General features: G+C 47.0%; 1 protein-coding gene across 1 annotated transcript in view; it reads right to left on the bottom strand.

The window, feature by feature from the left end:
- The window catches only part of LOC147722286 (THAP domain-containing protein 1 B-like), a 143,305-nt gene that overhangs the window by 19,983 nt on the left and 104,508 nt on the right, over positions 1-18,814 (bottom strand). Inside the window, exon 6 of the mRNA XM_086964796.1 lies at positions 4,361-4,438. Coding sequence (XP_086820922.1) covers positions 4,361-4,438 — 78 coding nt within the window. The remainder of the gene's footprint in view (positions 1-4,360; positions 4,439-18,814) is intronic.

Here is an 18,814-nt window from a genome sequence, read left to right as displayed (position 1 = left end):
GTCGCAGCCTATACAGATTAACAGGGATTGACAGACACAAAACACAAAAATATAAGCGACAAGGATTCGGGAGTGTCCCATGATCATACTGCAGACCATATTGCATAACATGGTGGGGGTGGAGGGAGGGGGTAATATGCTAACCAGCGAATGGAGAGATTTTGTCACTTCTTTTGATGCTGAGGATCAGGAGTAGAGGATGTTTAAGGTAGAAAGAGAATGTTGAGATCATCAATGTGATGTACCAAAGGTACAATGGATGTGCTTGTGGGTGTGAAAGCACTTAGAGTGTTAACCTCTTGAATTACATGCACTACAATCTTTCCAGCTGGAAATGAGAGCTATTTGTATTCGGTTTTGGGAAACATTGGCAAGGAAGTTCGTTGTCTCTGAGCCTGGGGGAAGGGATAGCAATAGCTGGAGTGCATAAGCTAAGGAATATGTCGAACTGGATCAATGGCACAAACATCAGGCACTACAACAAAAGGTTCTTCCTAATAATAAGGTTTACACCGCAGAGTGAGTATAACCCTCTACTGCCTAATGGGAGGAGGTGGGAACCGTGGCTCAGAGAACTATCAAGGCACAGCAGATATAATTTTACTACGTGGAATGTGAGAGGGCTTGGAGTCCCATTTAAGCATCATGAAGTGTTATATGAAATATAGGAAAGTTCATATTGCTTGCCTTCAAGTAACCAACCTTACGATGGGAGCGATAAAGGGCCGGCATTAGAATTGTTCGGGGCAGTTAATGGGCACTACTTACTCAGCGTATTCTTGCAGGATATTGGTGTGGACTGCTCCAGGACTAGCTTATAACGCACAAAAAAACATGCATAGATGAAGAAGGTAGGATTAATAGAGGGGGAGCTGGTGAACATGGCACGTATTTGTACCCCGAATGCCAATCAGACTCTGAGCCGGATTTAGATCTTGGCAGACAGGTTACTCCGTCACAATTGTGACGGATATCCCGTTCGCAGAAATATAAATTCCAATTTATCCTATGGGATTTATATTTCAGCGGACGGGATATCTGTCACCGTTGTGATGGAGTACCCATCTACCAAGCTCTAAATCAGGCCGTCTGTTCTTAAACCTATTCAGTGGCCGTCTGGCTGAGATGCATGAGGTGGATATTGGTATGGAGTAGAGATTACAAAAAAGCTCTAGAAATTGAGAAGGACAGATTGATTCTCCCACAGCAAGGAGCTCCCTGCAGATCTATCACAAAATGTTAGTACTTGGGTGAAGCAGTGGCAATTTGCTGATGCCTGGAGGGAAAAAAATCGGAACATGAGGGAGTATTGTTTTAACTCTCCTGTTCATGGGATACACACAAGATCAGACATGTTCATACTGAAGTTTGGAAGAGAAAAGGAGATGGAGTTCCTGTGATTATCTTTGTCGGTCCAAGTCTGACCATACCCTCATAGGAGGTATAAGTCATATTGTGCAGGCCACACCTTGAGATCACTACATGACAATTACATGTGGAGGCCCTGGCAAATGCCCCCTTTGGGCTGCAGTGGGGGAACACATTGGCAACTACTATAATGGGAACAATTGTAAGGCGAGAGATACAATAATGTAATGGGACGCCTCAACGTTGAAATAAGGAGAATATGTGACAAGACTACTTATGGTCCTACATTGGCCATTAATAAACAATTTAATATACTGAAGGAGAAACTTTGAGACTTTGACAAGAGGGCACCAGTGCAGCCTCATGAGTCAAGTATAGATATAAGGAAGTAATATCAATAGCTGGCAGATTGCAGAGGACAAGGTATAGAAACTACATCAGCAAGCAATACACTTAGGGAGAAAGAGTGGGATGCTTCCTGGCTAGGTTGCTTCAAGCAGACACAAACCAAACACCTATCTGTGCTTTCAGGGGAGAGACAGATTATATATTGCACACACAAAAGGCAATTAATGAGCTCTTTATGGCATACCATGGAAAGCTGTACTCAGTTCCATGGTGTGTGCAGATGGAGCGTACTCGGTTCCTTAGTGTGTGGAGATGGAGCAAACTGATCAATACTTAGGGTACATACCTATGCTCCGACTAGATGTGGGCTCAAAAGAAGCTTTGGAGATGCCTCTGACCAATGGGTTTCTGTGATGGAAGAGTTGGCTTGGGGTAGGAGTTGCTTCTGCCAGAGTTTTATGTAGCATATAGGGGACCGTTAGCTTCACAATTGTTGCATGTGTATAATGGTACATTTCATGGAGGTGTGCCACCAGAGTCTATCAGAGAGGCCACAATAGTGGTCCTGCCGAAAGCGGAATGTGAATCACTGGATGTTAAATCATACAGACCATTACCTTTGTTAAAAATGTAATATAAGGTAAGGGGGGAATTAATAAATAAGAGGTTGACTCCAGCTGTAAAAGAATTGGTACAGTCGGACGGGAAGGGTCTTACCTAATGCCGCAATAAACATATTAACTTTAGGCACATATTTCATGTGATGGAAGGAACACTTTGTACAGAGCAGATTGCAGCACTTGCCTCAACAGATATCAAAAAAGCTTTTGACAAACTTCTATGGCCCTTGTTGGCGGTACTGCACAGGGTAGGGGTGAGAGAGACAATGTTGAGATCGGTTCAAATATTATACACAGAACTGATGGCAATGGCTTAAATGGGTAAGACATTGTCAAAGCAATAGGACATTTATAATGACACTAAGGAATGGGTGGTGTCCCCTTTCATTTCTGTTGTTTGCTCTGGTTATAGAACCCTAGGCCTGCATCTTGCATGGGATAGCACAAGAATTGGGAATATGTCTTGCATGGGATGCACATAAAATATCACTGTATGCATGTGACACACTCCAATTTCTAAGAGACCCCACGTATAGATGACTGCAACTGATGTATATGCTGTGGGGCTTTGTTGAGATTTCTGTACTGAAAGTTAATTGGGATAAATCCTGCCTGTTTCTGATACACCAGCTAACTGAGCCAAATGAGGTGGTGATACAGGACTATGCTCAGATGGGCTTCCTCTTTCGTCGCTGCAGAGAGAGATGATTGCACAAATCTTAATTCTGTCAAGGATGTAATACCATTTCATAGCACTTCCTATAATTTTAATCAGTGCATTTTTCACAGAACTGAATGGTCTCTTGTTGGATTTAATATGTGCCAACAAGAGAAACAGGAAAAACTATGAAGCCATTGAATGAGAATGGAATGGGTACTCTAAATATGGAAGTCTTGCACATGGTGGAGTAGTAAATTTGGCCAACGTGTTCAATGGGTTGTGAAAGGGACATGGAAGGCTCAGAGATAACAGTCACACCAGAGAGAAATTCTATTATTAAGGTAATGTCTTGTTGTGTTGTGTCTCGCTCCTGGGTTCACATCTCATGGCTCTTCATAGGTGAGGTATTGCTGGCAAAGACATATGATGATGATGGCTAGGATGACAATGGAGTAGGCACCGGAGCTACCAATATGGTGTTTGCCAAAATGTGGGGCACTAGTGAAGATATAAGATACCTTTGGCTTGAGGCTGCGATCCGAGTTATGGGGACCTGTAGTCGTATGGCAGACTTTACTCATTTGCGACACCGAGAGAGGAGTACGGAGTGGTTACTGGGAGTTTATGGCATATAAAGCAGTGGCAAGAGCAAGTAGAGAGGCTTTGGCTGCAGACAAAAATGAACCCACAAAGTCAGAGTTAGTCATCAGCTTATTAGCTCAGGGACAGCATGCATGCGGTAACCATTCTAGTCTTCACTACTGCCCCTACATTCTTCACTGTCATGTTATTATTTGAAGTAAAATGGGAACAGAAGCTGGTTAAAGAGATTGCAGATAGTGACAGGACACATGGAAAACATGTGTGCGCTTGTTGGGAACAGATGGTGAGAATCAATGCAACTAATCAGAGGGGAAAACTTGTGGACCAGGTGTTTGTACTAGCCAAGAGAAATGTTGTAATGAGTAGGAAGGCAAGAAAAGAACCAGAGGTTAAGAGATGAAACCAAAGTTAACTGCAAATGTAATAATTCAAATACTATAGGACAGTGTTGCTAATGTTTACATTTACAAAGCAATATGTTGTGAAGCTTTAAATTATTTTAGGCTAGAAGCCGTAAATTGTCAGAATAAGTTTATGATTCTTTAAGTGGAATGCAGTGGAAAATGAAGGAAATCAAATACCCTGCAGTGCAATGAATGTGTCCATATTCCTTTGTGCCGCCACAATGGCTCTATATACGTCATTCATTCAGACATGCCCCTCAGTCTTCCAGATGTGTTTAGCCTGTGACTTAAAACTATTGATAAAATGCTTCAATTGAATGGTGCTTGCCCCATTTTTTTGATCCATATTTACCAACCTGTCTGATAGCATCACGTGAAGCCAAAATTACTCCAATAGTGGCCTTCCTTTTCCTTCTTCCCAGTCTGTCTTTTGGCTAAACAAAATAAACACAAATGTCAATAGAGTACCAAACGTAGTGGTTATTTGCAGTTGGTTGCTAAACCCTGGGATGACACTTTCAATATCCAAAAACAATAAAAAAAACATTTGAAGTAAATATGTTCTAATAGCTGCAGTACTGAAGTTCGGAAACATAGCAAATTTTGCAGTGGTTACAAAACTTGAACAATGACACCAAAGCTTTGGAGTGTGCAGGTGCCTGTTCTTTACATCTTCCACCCAGGAAGGCGGCACACAGCAGTAAAAGGCAATAGTGATGTTTTACTGTAAGTCAATACGTCCTTCACTAAAAGCTCACAGAACCACAGTGGAATGAGTAGAACTCCCATAACAACATTTCACTCTCTCTAGGCTGAGCCCACGTTGGGTCTTTCAAGCTGTCCAGATGGCATTTTCTCACTTCTGAATTATCAAAATAATAGCTCTAGCAGGCTACTGTATGGAAGAGCAGTTACTAGATGTCAGACAATGGATGTCGGGGATATTGGGATGTCAAAGGGTTATATACTAAGTGATCCTTGTAGCCCATAAGCATGTTTATCACCCTCACAGAGTAACCATGCGGGTAACCATGCGGGTTCCCACTAGAGTTTATACCCATAGTACGTCAGCCTGAGGTGTAGGAAGCTCTGAGAGGCAGACAGTCAATCCCTATCACAACCACTCTGCTAATTCTAGCATTAACCCTAGGATTGACAGCCATAATGTGGTACCGTGCAAATTAAACCATAAACGCTGGCAAGCCAGCTTAGCCTTCCATCGAGAAACATATTTAGAGAACACATCCTGATCCTTTTTGAAAGACTTTCACAGTGTATGATGTGTATAATCTACCAGAAGATGGATTCTTTACTGTAACCTTTAACAACTGCAGTTTCATCAAGAATAAAACAATTTCCTATGACTTTCAGTTCTAGGGAGAGGTCATTTTTTTTTCCACCAGAAGACTTTTGAGCACTTTTTTTTTCATAACGTAATTTTATTGTTGACAGCCGGTACAAGACTGGTGCCACTAGGGACACCAGTAATCCCCAAGTATTGACAGAGGTAATGATATCAACATTTCCAGTAGTACTGTAACATTGTTTGTGAAATAATCGTTTAACATAATAACTTTTTTAAAACAAACAATAGTGCCATATCAAACTTGCTGGAGAAACAGGTAGATTTTAAATACATGGATTAAGCCATCCAGTATGAAGACAAATATAATCATCATTCGAGTCCCAGCACAATACAACCATTACAACACCTCCCCGACAGCAGAAGCAGGGGGAACTGGTTCTAAATATAACCCTCTGTATTCCCCCCATCTTTCCCATATTTTAAAATATTTCTGCGGGTATCCCCTCGCCTTCAAAACTAGTATTTCAAGGCCCATGGTAAAATCTAGGCCTTTTTTCCATATTGCCACTGATGGCGGGGATTCATCCTTCCACGCCCTGGCAATATCTTGTTTAGCCAAAGTGAGGCCGAGGAATAGCAATTGACGTTTCTATCTATTACTGCCCAAGCCCTCAGTAATTTGCAGCATGACCAATCGTGGAGATAGCAGAATATCCCAGCCTAGGACCTCCGATAAACATATGGTCACCGCTCTCCAAAACCTCGACAGGGTCGTACACTGCCATATCGTGTGTATAAAGGTACCCTCAAATGTTCCACAGTGCAAGCAGTGTGGCGAGGCGACCATGCCATCGCGCCACAGCCTGTGTCTGGTATAGTAGACCCGGTGTAAATATTTGAATTGGATAATTCGCAGGCAGGCCGCGATCACCGCACTGCGCAGGAACTTCAATGCCTCCACCCAATCGTCCTCTTCTAGGGGGTGTAGATCCAGTTGCCACGCGTCTCTGATTTTTATGTAATGTTGTAGGGCTTTTTTTCCAGGACTGTGCGATATATTTTGGTTATTTTATGGTTTCCCAGCTCGCCCATGAAAACCTTAGCTTCTACAGGATTAAAGTCAGGTATATCGGTTGGTTGTGCTAGGTACGGTGTGAAGGCATGTCGAAATTGAAGATCGCTATATAATTGTGAACGGGGCATGGCATATTATGTCTTGGAGTTCCTAAAGGGACTTTAGGTTCGGACCATGTATAACTGCTCCCACCTTGTCTATCCCGATGGCCTCCCAACCACGAAATCCAGACATCTGTGTCAGCTGCGGCAACTGACCGTTTTGCCTTACAGAGCTTTCCCTCCTGAGTTTCCCCCACCACCCCACTGTATGAAGTGCGCGTTTCCAGATCATGAATACTGTTCTGGTTGAAGGTGGCAGTTCCCTAAGTTTCGGAGCAAAATACAGGACCATATGTAATTACTTGGTGCCCAGCAAAAAAACTTTCAACCGCGTATGCTGGGTCCCCTCTATCGGCTTACCACCAATTGTTAAGAACGAGAAGATGTGTCGCAGCATGGTATGCCTGGACATCCGGGGTGGCAATGCCACTGCAGTACGTGGACTGGAAGCATGTCCTCAAAGCTAATCCCGCCGTACCGCCCCCCTAGAGGATTAGGGCCAGAATTGCATCCAGTTGGCAAAACCATGACAGCCGTATTAGGTATAGGTGGTTCTGGAGCTGATATAGGAGGCGGGGCAAGGAGACCATTTTAAATATGGCATATCTGCCAAATAGGGACAACGGCAAATGCGACAACAGACAAACCTGGTCTCCTATCTGTGCCCACAGCTGGGCCAGATTTCTGTCCCATGCGTTAGACTGCGACGCTGAGAGAAACACCCCCAAATACTTGAAGCCATCTGTGACCACAGACACCTTCCGCGACCATCCACCCAACTGATCTCCCCCACGTTGGGGCCACAGACAGGATTTGCCCCAAATCATGTAAAGGCTCGAGGTCTCACTGAAAATCTGCAGGATTCTGAGTAGACGCGGACCAGTCCTAGCGGGCCGTGTGAGGAAAAACAGTACATCGTCCGCATAGAGCGCTATGTGGTCTGAGACCTCCGACGAAGATTCAAAGCCCTGGACCTGTGCATCCATTCTCACCCAGGCCACTAGCAGTTCCATGGCCAACGCAAAGAGATATAGGGAGAGGGGGACATCTCTGGATTGTTCCCCATCCAATAGAGAAGCTTCTTGATGTGGAGTCCGCCACCCGGAATGATGCCATGATGTCGGTATATAAAAGACGTATTAAATTTAGTAGGCGGGGGCCAATATTTAGGCGGCTAAGCAAAGCGAAGAGGTAGGTCCAACTGAGGGAATCAAAAGCCTTATTGATATCCGCAAGGAGGAGTGCAGCTGGTCCCTCAAGTCGGTCAACACCAGCTATGGCACTCTTTGCACGCCTAATATTATACAGTGTGGCGCAGCTAGGCATGAAGCCAGCCTGATCAGGGTGGACTAAGTCTGTTATATGGGGAACCAAGCGATTGCTTTGGCTAATGGCTTAGCTTCCACGCTGAGAAGAGATATCGAGTGATATGACGAGTGGTGTTCCGGCAGGTGGACCGGCTTTAAGAAAACACTATCTCTGTATGTCTCCAGTCCGGTGGAAGGCAGCCATCTTTCACAGCAGCATAGAGGGCCGCAAGGTATGGTTTCATCAACTGAGATTGATGTTTTTCAAAGGAAGCCATTTGAGCCAGGTGCCCTCCACGAGCACAAATCCAACAATGCTGTTTCCAATGCAGTTTGCAGTTCCTCAACCGACAGTGGAACGTCCAATGCCCCTCGCACAGTGTCCGAGAGAGCCCGCAGGGGGAGATCATCAATAAACTTGTGACTAGTTTCTGCAGGTAGGGTCTCTCGGGCGGCATATAATTCTGTGAAGAACTGGGCAAAGCAATCTGCAATTTGTGAAGGGTCTGTGGGTATCGTCCCGTCAGGGCCACGCGTGCATGGGAGGGTCTGTGGGTGTAGCATCTGTTGACATAAGCGGTGTAGCACTGGATTTAAGCCCCTACTGGTATTTCCGACTACAGGTGGTAAGCCAATAGAGTCTTAGCTTCATCCAGCAGCTCACTGGCATATGTTTGCTGTGTGCTCAGCAGCTGTCTGCGCGCAGCAACCCCATTCTCTCCCCTACTTTTGCGCTCTAAGGCAATCAGTTGGGCTTCGGTCTACAACAGTTTCTCGCACCGCTGTCGACGCCTCTTGGCACAAAAAGCAATATCTGTCCCCCTAAGTGTGGGGTTCATTGCTTCCCACACAGTTATAGGGGAGTCTACAGTGCCATATTGTGCGGAAAAAAGTCAGTGACGGATGCATACATTTGCGACCAGTACTGCTCGTCCTGCAGCAGCCATGGCAACAGCCGTCGTCGGAACTGGGAGCGCCTAGGGTCTAAGGACAATCGCAAGGATATTGGTGAGTGGTCCGACAAATCCCGGGGTAGAATCTCGGTGGATACTTAACGGTGGGCGTGAGTTTTGGATACAAATACCTAGTTGTTGCGGGATAAGGACTTATGTACCCCAGAGAAATATGTGTATTCGTGTCCTGCAGGGTGTAACACCCCCCGGAGTCCACAAACCCCATCCCTTGGATCAAGGGCAGCAGTCTAGATTCTCGGGCCGCTGTCGCCCCCTCTGTGCTGCGCCATCTGTCTCTCACTGGGCAGAGTACATCATTCCAGTCTTCTCCCACTATCGTCAGGCTGGATGGGATCTCAGTACAGAGCAATGTCAAGAGCTCTACAAGGTTCCACTCAGGGGGAGGAGTGGGGGTGTAAATACTTCCTAGAACGAGGGATTCCCCATATAATGTTCCATAAATCACTAGGAATCTGCCCTGTGGGTCTGACCACGTCTTACTGTGGGTAAATGGGACGTTGGGATGTAGAAGGATTGCTACATCACGGGAACCTCTAGTAAACCTAGAATGAAAAGTTTGAGCAAATCCGAATCTTGCCAGGCATGGTGTCCTAGTGCCCAGCAGGTGGGTCTCCTGGAAAAATAGGACGTTTGGCCTGTTAAAGCATGGCCCCCACTTGGTGTTGTCTAGGAGGCCCATGACGTTCCAACTAAGAATCCGAAGTTGTCGACTTCCAGATCTTTTTGAGCCAGACGTCATGTCTGGTATCGGGGCATAGGGACAAATGTATATACCTGCATGGCTAGAGCACCCCGGAGACTATGTGTGCAGTATCTGGTAATGGCACTAATAAAACGTAAGAACTTCCCAAAAACTCCCCAACTAACCCCTCCACCCCAATACCTCATGATCACTGAAGTATCTATTGCGGCAAGATGTGTCCCCGACCCTCAACGGGTGGTATATGCAGCATACAGCCAATGGATCCCTAATAAGAGTCCCTGTACATATTAGAGTCTAATGACGGGGATCCTATGTACAGTTGTAACCCGTTGTTCATATCACCCCACTTGTTCGGGTCATAATTGCAGATCTCGGCGGGATATCCATTAGGAGGCCGCAGGTTCTGGTTGATCCTCCAACATTTGCCTACGGGACTTGCTGCAAGTTTCAGATAGTTTTTGGAGCGCGATCGGCGGCGCTGCTTGCCAACCGTTCCGGGCGATCCACGTCCAAGTTCCCCGGATGAGGAGTGTGAGTCAAGTCGGGGTTGAGTGGAGTTTGATTTTCATGGTTTCATCCATCCAGCAAGAGACCTCTTCCTGTGTCTCGAAGAAGTGTGTACGTGACTGGTAGCCCACCTTCAGGCAGCCGGGAACAGTAGGGAGGCTTTTGCGGGCATTACCGGACCTGTTGCTGGAGGCAGAGGGGCATTTCTTCACCTTGCCGCTTGACCCGGGGGGCTCGGAAAACCAGCTGTAAGTCTCCCCCACCGCCGCTAGATCCATCATGCGGCCGCCGAGAGGGGGACTACAGCCCCCAGGTCTCCCTGCGCATTTGACCCCGCCCACTTCCGTGCCCGGAGGCGCTCATAGCCGAGGGATTTCTCCGGTGGAGCGGGGGCTTTTGCGGGCATTACCGGACCTGTTGCTGGAGGCAGAGGGGCATTTCTTCACCTTGCCGCTTGACCCGGGGGGCTGGGAAAACCAGCTGTAAGTCTCCCCCGCCGCCGCTAGATCCATCACGCGGCCGCCGAAGGGGAAGGCTCTACAGCCCCCAGGTCTCCCTGCGCATTTGACCACGCCCACTCCCGCCCACTTCTGCGCCCGGAGGCACTCTTAGCCGAGGGATTTCTCCCAGGTTGCGGGACGCGCGCGGGCGACACCGGGCTAAGCCCGGGCAAAGGGCGAGCCGTCTGTGGCCGTTCGGGGCAGGAGGAGGCAGGGCTGGGCCAGCCCTCTGACAACTAACTATGGGTAAGCGCAAGAAAGCAACTAATGCAGAGGAGGGGGGAAGAAGGCCAAGGTGCCTAGACATTCGGAGACAATCATTTCCTATCTTTCATCAGCTGTAGGGGCCCTCACAAAGGAAATTGCAAATGCAGAACAGGAGCTGGGCTAGGCCCCCTCGCCCCTTACAAACCGATCACATGCCACTGAGACTGTCCAAGCGCCTCACATTCCATTAGAGCCTGAGGTGGTTGTGATAAATTCTAATAACACTATTGTACCCACTGTTTGTCCATCCCCTGGCAATTCCACATCTCCGCCTTCGTTACAGTGTACCCAGGTGACTGGCCACGAAACGAAGAAGAATACAAAAAGGAGAAAAAAAGCTGAGGTTTTCCCAAATATAGCCACCGTGACTAATGACAATCTTGGCCATCAGTTAGAGGCCTTGTTCATTGCCCGTATTGAGCCTCTGTCACTGGGTATAGCGAAAGATATCGTGGAAACTTTGAACACTTGCCTTGCCGGTCTATTAAAGAAATGTGCCCTAATAGATACATATGTTAATAAACATACCCTAGCTCAGGAACCCCCTATGGCAGGTGCTAATCCTCTAGGTAAAAGAATCAAGGAGGCAGTTAGACCCTCTGGACCCACGTTGACCAGTTATGGGGTGGCCCTAGATAACGCCAAGATCCGGGATTTCCATATAGCTCCCACTAGTACAGACATTATTTGCCCAAACCTAGGTCCCCTAGGTAGTCTTGCACAGCCACCAAGTCCAGTTATTAGTACGCTGGCAAGGGGCTGCCAAGTAAAATTAGACCTGCCCCCGGAGGCCGCCCCCCTAGTTGCCACATTCATTGGAGTTGCTCCACTTAATGAGGGAGAGTCTGAACCAGTTTTTGACCTAATAAATAAGGCTAGACTTTGGTGTGCTGACTCTTGTAGCGGTGAGATGAACATTTCAAACAGGATCATCATGGCGAGAAGGTGTGGTTGGATTGGGAAATGCCCAAAGAACATAGAGGGGGACTGTGTCATAGTAAACTTCGACAGCTCTGATTTGGCTGACAGGCTGTTCTGGGATGGCTCGGAGATCTCAGAAACAGGGCAAATGAGACCGGTTCCCTTGGGATTTTTCTACCCGCGCCCAGACACACATTATGGGGCACGTGGCCCAGCCATGGCAAGGAGAGGATGGAGCTCAGGACTGGGAGGCGCAGGACCAGCGGGGAAATCACGCCTGCATCCCCCAAAGGGGGGCCAAGGCGTCCCGGTGGCCCTCCACCCCCAGACAACGTATACATCTATTGAGGGGTGTGGGCCGGTCCTGAGCAACCGATTTGCCCTTCTTTCAGATATCGAGGAAAATGATTGACAGCTAGTCTCGGCGATGCCTGTCACGCACAGGGTTTTTAACCCTGATGTGACAGAGGGTTGTAAAATCATCAGTTGGAATGTAGCTGGTATTAGAGCAAAAAGGGCAGACACAGCTTGGGTCGATTTTGTCGCTAGCCACGACATTATAGCTATTCAGGAATCCTGGGACCCTTTCTCTAGCTTCTGGCTGGATGGCTTTAACAGCTTTGCCGTCCCGGCCATCCCAAGCACTGCGGGCAGAGCAAAGGGTGGCCTCATCTCCCTCTTTTCGTTAAAACTCATGGGGACACTAAACCTGGTGAAGGCCGGTTCACCAAACCTTTTAATTGTTGAATGGGTAGTTTCTTCTACCCGTAAAATTATCTTAATTAACTTTTATAATTCCTGGGAAAGGGATGATGGCAATGAACACATTGTCTCTTTGGAAAACATTTTATCCAACCTCAGTAAAAATAATTACACTAATTTCGAGCTCATCTTAATGGGCTATTTTAATATCCATCCCTGTAGTGATCTATGTTACGCAGGAGAGCACGAGGGCTCAGCAGGCTCGGTGGCTCCTCACTTCGAGCACACAAAGCCAGGAGAGGCCCTCGAAGAGCTGCTGGCCAATTTTAATATATTTGAACCGAGTAATACCGAGGTGGGGCAAGAGCAATTACCTATAAGGGTACTGACCCCGGCTCAGTGATAGACTATATATTTTTTGACCCCTGGTATCCTACATAGGGTTGTGATCTACAAAGTAATTGTTTTGATATATAGCGATCACAACCCGGTGTTGCTTGAGTTGGACTGGGGCGACCCCATGGACATTAAGTCCTGCTCCTCCCAATTGGGGCCTGCCCTACTTCCCATGGACCAAGGGAGAAGGCTTAAGTGGGCAAAGATAGTCCCCGAAAACTTCATCGAAGAACTGCTCCCTAAAATCGAGGGCAAAATGGTGATTTGCCAGGATCTTAATGCTACCAACCTAGAAATCATGGGGGCCTTTGAGTCAATATGTGTACAAATCTCGAATGATTTGATGACTAAATCAGGTCAGGGAGGTAACAACCTCCATAGATGGTTTGACACGAACTGTTCAAGTGCTCATAGGGCATTAATACAAGCACTGAAAACCACCCCGAGAGATAATATTTACAACAAGGGGTGGTGAGGGACAGAGTCTCTGAATTAAGCAGAAAGCTCTCACCCAGTCAAGAGATCAGGGCTAGATCCAACACCGTTTTTTAGCTCACTGCACCATCCCAGTTTCAGAACCTGGCTGTATGCAAATTAGTCTGTTCCTGTCCCAGTGCATGATGGGAACAGGGCAAACCAAACTACAAAAGCCAATTCTTACACTGGGAAGGAAACAAGCTCCCGGGGACCGGTTTCTGGCATTACAGCCGTCTTCGGCCCGGTTTGCTTGAATCCTGATGGTGCAATGAGCAAGGGTCTCACATCTGAGAATACCCTTCCACGCTTAGGGTGGACAAAAATATTTACAACAAGGGGTGGTGAGGGACAGAGTCTCTGAATTAAGCAGAAAGCTCTCACCCAGTCAAGAGATCAGGGCTAGATCCAACACCGTTTTTTAGCTCACTGCACCATCCCACTTCCAGAACCTGGCTGTATGCAAATTAGTCTGTTCCTGTCCCAGTGCATGATGGGAACAGGGCAAACCAAACTACAAAAGCCAATTCTTACACTGGGAAGAAAACAAGCTCCCGGGGACCGGTTTCTGGCATTACAGCCGTCTTCGGCCCGGTTTGCTTGAATCCTGATGGTGCAATGAGCTTCTCACTGCTCCATCAGGATTCAAGCAAGCCGGTCCCTTTCTCACTGCTCCATCAGGATTCAAGCAAGCCGGGTAGCTTGTCTCCTTTCTGGTGAAGAATTGGCTTGGTAGTTTAGTCTGCCCTGTTCCCATGATGCACTGGGCCAGGGACAGACTGATTTGCATAGCCAGGTTCTGAGCTGGGATGGGGCAGTGAGATAAATAACGGTGATGGATCAAGCCCTGATCTTTGGACTGGGTAAGAGTGGTCTGCTCAATTCAGACACTCTGTTCATCACCACCCCCTTTTCTGAATCGATTTTGGCCACTATAGGTGTGGCAGGGTATACTCAGACATGAGTCCCTTTCTCACTTCTCCATCGGGATTCAAGCAAGCCGGGCCGAAGACGGCTGAAATGCCAGAAACCGGTCCCCGGTAGCTTGTCTCCTTTCTGGTGAAGAATTGGCTTGGTAGTTTAGTCTGCCCTGTTACCATGATGCACTGGGCCAGGGACAGACTGATTTGCATAGCCAGGTTTTGAGCTGGGACTTGGGCAGTGAGATAAATAACGGTGATGGATCAAGCCCTGATCTTTGGACTGGGTAAGAGTGGTCTGCTCAATTCAGACACTCTGTTCATCACCACCCCCTTTTCTGAATCGATTTTGGCCACTATAGGTGTGGCAGGGTATACTCAGACATGAGTCCCTTTCTCACTTCTCCATCGGGATTCAAGCAAGCCGGGCCGAAGACGGCTGAAATGCCAGAAACCGGTCCCCGGTAGCTTGTCTCCTTTCTGGTGAAGAATTGGCTTTGTAGTTTAGTCGGCCCTGTTCCCATGATGCACTGGGCCAGGGACAGACTGATTTGCATATAGCCAGGTTCTGAGCTGGGATGGGGCAGTGAGATAAATAACGGTGATGGATCAAGCCCTGATCTTTGGACTGGGTAAGAGTGGTCTGCTCAATTCAGACACTCTGTTCATCACCACCCCCTTTTCTGAATCGATTTTGGCCACTATAGGTGTGGCAGGGTATACTCAGACATGAGTCCCTTTCTCACTGCTCCATCAGGATTCAAGCAAGCCGGGCCGAAGACGGCTGAAATGCCAGAAACCGGTCCCCGGTAGCTTGTCTCCTTTCTGGTGAAGAATTGGCTTGGTAGTTTAGTCTGCCCTGTTCCCATGATGCACTGGGCCAGGGACAGACTGATTTGCATATAGCCAGGTTCTGAGCTGGGATGGGGCAGTGAGATAAATAACGGTGATGGATCAAGCCCTGATCTTTGGACTGGGTAAGAGTGGTCTGCTCAATTCAGACACTCTGTTCATCACCACCCCCTTTTCTGAATCGATTTTGGCCACTATAGGTGTGGCAGGGTATACTCAGACATGAGTCCCTTTCTCACTGCTCCATCAGGATTCAAGCAAGCAAGGGCCGAAGACGGCTGAAATGCCAGAAACCGGTCCCCGGTAGCTTGTCTCCTTTCTGGTGAAGAATTGGCTTGGTAGTTTAGTCTGCCCTGTTCCCATGATGCACTGGGCCAGGGACAGACTGATTTGCATATAGCCAGGTTCTGAGCTGGGATGGGCAGTGAGATAAATAACGGTGATGGATCAAGCCCTGATCTTTGGACTGGGTAAGAGTGGTCTGCTCAATTCAGACACTCTGTTCATCACCACCCCCTTTTCTGAATCGACCCCGAGAGATAAGGCAGTTATTGTCAATTTGAGGAAGGTGTATAAGCTAACAATTAGTGGAAGGAAAAAGGACATAAAAAAGGCAGCATGGGAAAAATTACTTTCAATTGACGTACTGCGTGACAGCAGCCAGTTCTGGGCTACAATTAACCAGCCCTTTTTCTCAGACTCAGAAAACACAGTCATGGACTGTGTTATTTCTGATGACAAATGGCTTCGTCATTTTAGAGAAGTTTATGATGACTCAGATTCTGGCGCCCAATGTTGTCCATTGGTGGTACCCGAGCCTGCCCCCCTACTTTTCAATTATGATGAAGTGGAGAGAGCAATCTTAGAGACCTCGAAAAACAAGGCTCCAGGGCCGGATGGCGTACCGGCAGACCTTTATAGTCATTCACCAAAACTTTAGGCCAAGGTGTTAACAAACGTCTTTTGCGCTGCTAATGGTAACACTTTCCCTACCACCTGGGTCACCTCAATAATCGTGCCGATCTTTAAAAAGGGGCAGCGAGATGATCCGGCGGGCTACAGACCCATCATTCTCCTAGACTCTGCGATTAAGATACTAGGCAGAGTCTTACTGTTCAAGCTAAGGGATAACATAGAGAGAATTGGGGTTCTATCAAACATACAATATGGGTTTAGAGAAAAGAGAGGCACCCTGGATCAATGTTCAAACTTGCATATTTTAATTTCGAAATATACGCTAGCAAAGGAGGGGTCGTTATTTTTGGCCTTTATGGACCTCTCCTCGGCTTTCGATTTAGTGAACAGGGCTAAGTTGTGGACAATCCTATTGGAGATCGGGATTGACCCCTCACTTGTAAACTTCATGGCGTCCCTTCACCAGGAGTTGTTTGCTACGGTTAGGGTCACCAGGGAGGGCAGGTGCACGAGTCGTTTTAAATCGGAGCGAGGAGTGCGTCAGGGCTGTATATTGGCCCCCCTCCTTTTTACCATTTATATTAATGGTTTGGGAAATTATTTAGATGTACCGGGGGTGGACATGCCGCGTGTAGGAGATGCTACAATACCGGCTCTCCTATACGCGGACGACGCAGTCTTATTAGCTCGCACTGGAGTGGGACTTCAGAGACTGTTGGACCTATTCGGGGTCTTCATGGATCGGCTGGATCTAAAGATTAATGCGAAAAAATCCCATTCGATGTTGGTTGTCCACCATAGAAATAAGTGTAAATCCAAAACCTTTGTGTGCAAGGGTGAGGTGGTCTCCAGGGTTGCCGTTCTTCCCTATTTAGGGGTTCTCTTCGATGAGAAGGGGACGTGGGCCCCTCAAATCAAGGCCAAGAGCATATCTGTGGCTAGATCCACGTCAGCCCTTATGGGCTTTTCAAAACGGCTAGGGGCTATGCCCATGGAGGCCCTTTTTTAAAAAGTTTACAACACCAAATGTATGCCAATCGCCACATACGGTTCATCTTTATGGGGCTATGTATCTCATGAAAAGATCCAATGAGTGGAAAATAGGTTTTTGAGATACCTTTTGTCTGTTCCCCAGTCCACCTCCACCTTCTCGATCCACTCTGAGGTGGGTCTGGACTACGTCACAGACTAGCTGAAATTGGCCCCATTAACATTCTGGGCAAAAACCTGGCTCAATCAAGAATTAACTTTGAATCACTCTATCTTGATTGATGTTATGGCGCTGGATTATGCTAAAAAAGTACCCTGGCTGGTATATGTGAGAAATGCTTTCACACAGTTAGGACGCCCGGAACTCTTTTTAACACCATCTTACATTAGGAGGGAGGATGTTAACTGGATCAAGAAGCACTTTATAGATAGGGCTAGATTGGCTCGTGAGGAGCAGGATTATTGAAACCTACAGTTAGATCGCATTATATGCTATCAATTTCCCCCTCACTTGAGCCATATCTTAAAATCGTACTAAACTATTTCACAGATTTTTATTAACCAAATTTAGATTCAATCTGATACATCACTCCCTAGGTAGCTACCAATCATGGGCGAAACCAGAAGGTGGTCCACCTTGTAACTGTGATAATTTCTCGCAACAAGATACCATGCATTTTATTATGTTTTGCGGGTTCTATTCGGACATAAGAAAAAAATATCTGTTACCAATCCTGAGAGAGGCCGGCTTTATTCAAGTCAGGCCCGCTCTCACCCATCTCCAGTTGTTGAGTAGTAACCGCATCATTTTTTGTGTGGCCAGTTTTTTAGTGGCGGCAATCAGAACTAAAACAAATAACGTGCCACCTAATGTATTATCCTGATTGATTGTTTTATTCATGTCGATTTTAACTTGTTTAACTGCAGTGTATTTGTTTAAAAGGGTCTTGCACTGAGTTTGTAAATACATGAATTACCCGATTTTATGTATATATGTACATTTTTGTGCGTTTTATGATTTTAACAAATCGAATAAAGTGTATTTGACTGACTGAACAGTAGGGAGGATTGTATTTTAAGACCACGGAGAGGAGCCTTAGCCTCCACAAATGATTGTCGGCGCTGTTGTACCACGGTGGTATAGTCCGGAAAAATCTTGATACGCTGAGAAGCGAATGTAAGGGTTACACTCACTCTGGCTTGCTGCAATACAACGTCCCTGTCTTTGTAATTAAGAAGCTCGCTATTATTGGCCGAGGGCGAAATCCCGGTGGTGGCCTCTGTTGTAGCGTCCGGTGTGAGCGCTCGATTATGAAGCACAGACAAACCACACTAGGTGGGAGCCACTCCGTGAGCAACTTAATGAGGAAACCTTCCACGCTGCTTCCTTCGCAGCCTTCAGTGAAGCCAACGAAGTCGAGATTGTTTCTGCAGGCGTGCCCTTCTGCATCTTCTACCCGTGCCGTCAGGCCCCTCATAAGTGTCTCCAGGGTAGTTACTTTTTTGTGTAGTGTATTCACTGTGTCTTCCACCATTGAAAGCCGGGATTCTGATTCCGTGATGTGCTGCACCGTGTTTCTGAGATCTTGTCTGAGCAGCATACCGTCGGAACCCAGAGCACCAATCCTGGTTTCTAGCATTTCCCTGGACTGCGTAATCGCCGCCAGCAGTGCCACATTGTCCGGCATGGGTGTCCTCTGGTCGCTCTGCGTTGGGGCTGCCGCTCCAACATACTTGTCCAGCGTGCTTTGCTTGTTTGATGCACCAGACGGCTTATCTTTAGCCATGGTGTACGGTAGTGAAATAGGGGTTGATCTGAATGCGGAGCTAAAGATATCACAGTGTTCCAACTGCAGTAAATCGTTATTCCAAATCGTTCGCTGTAATGAGCCATGATGGG

The sequence above is a fragment of the Lissotriton vulgaris genome, chromosome 4_1 (genome assembly GCF_964263255.1).
Source record: "Lissotriton vulgaris chromosome 4_1, aLisVul1.2, whole genome shotgun sequence".
Taxonomy (NCBI): Eukaryota; Metazoa; Chordata; class Amphibia; order Caudata; family Salamandridae; genus Lissotriton; species Lissotriton vulgaris.
The sequence above is the reverse complement of the archived record's forward strand: the minus strand, read 5'-3'. Positions and strand labels throughout refer to the sequence as shown.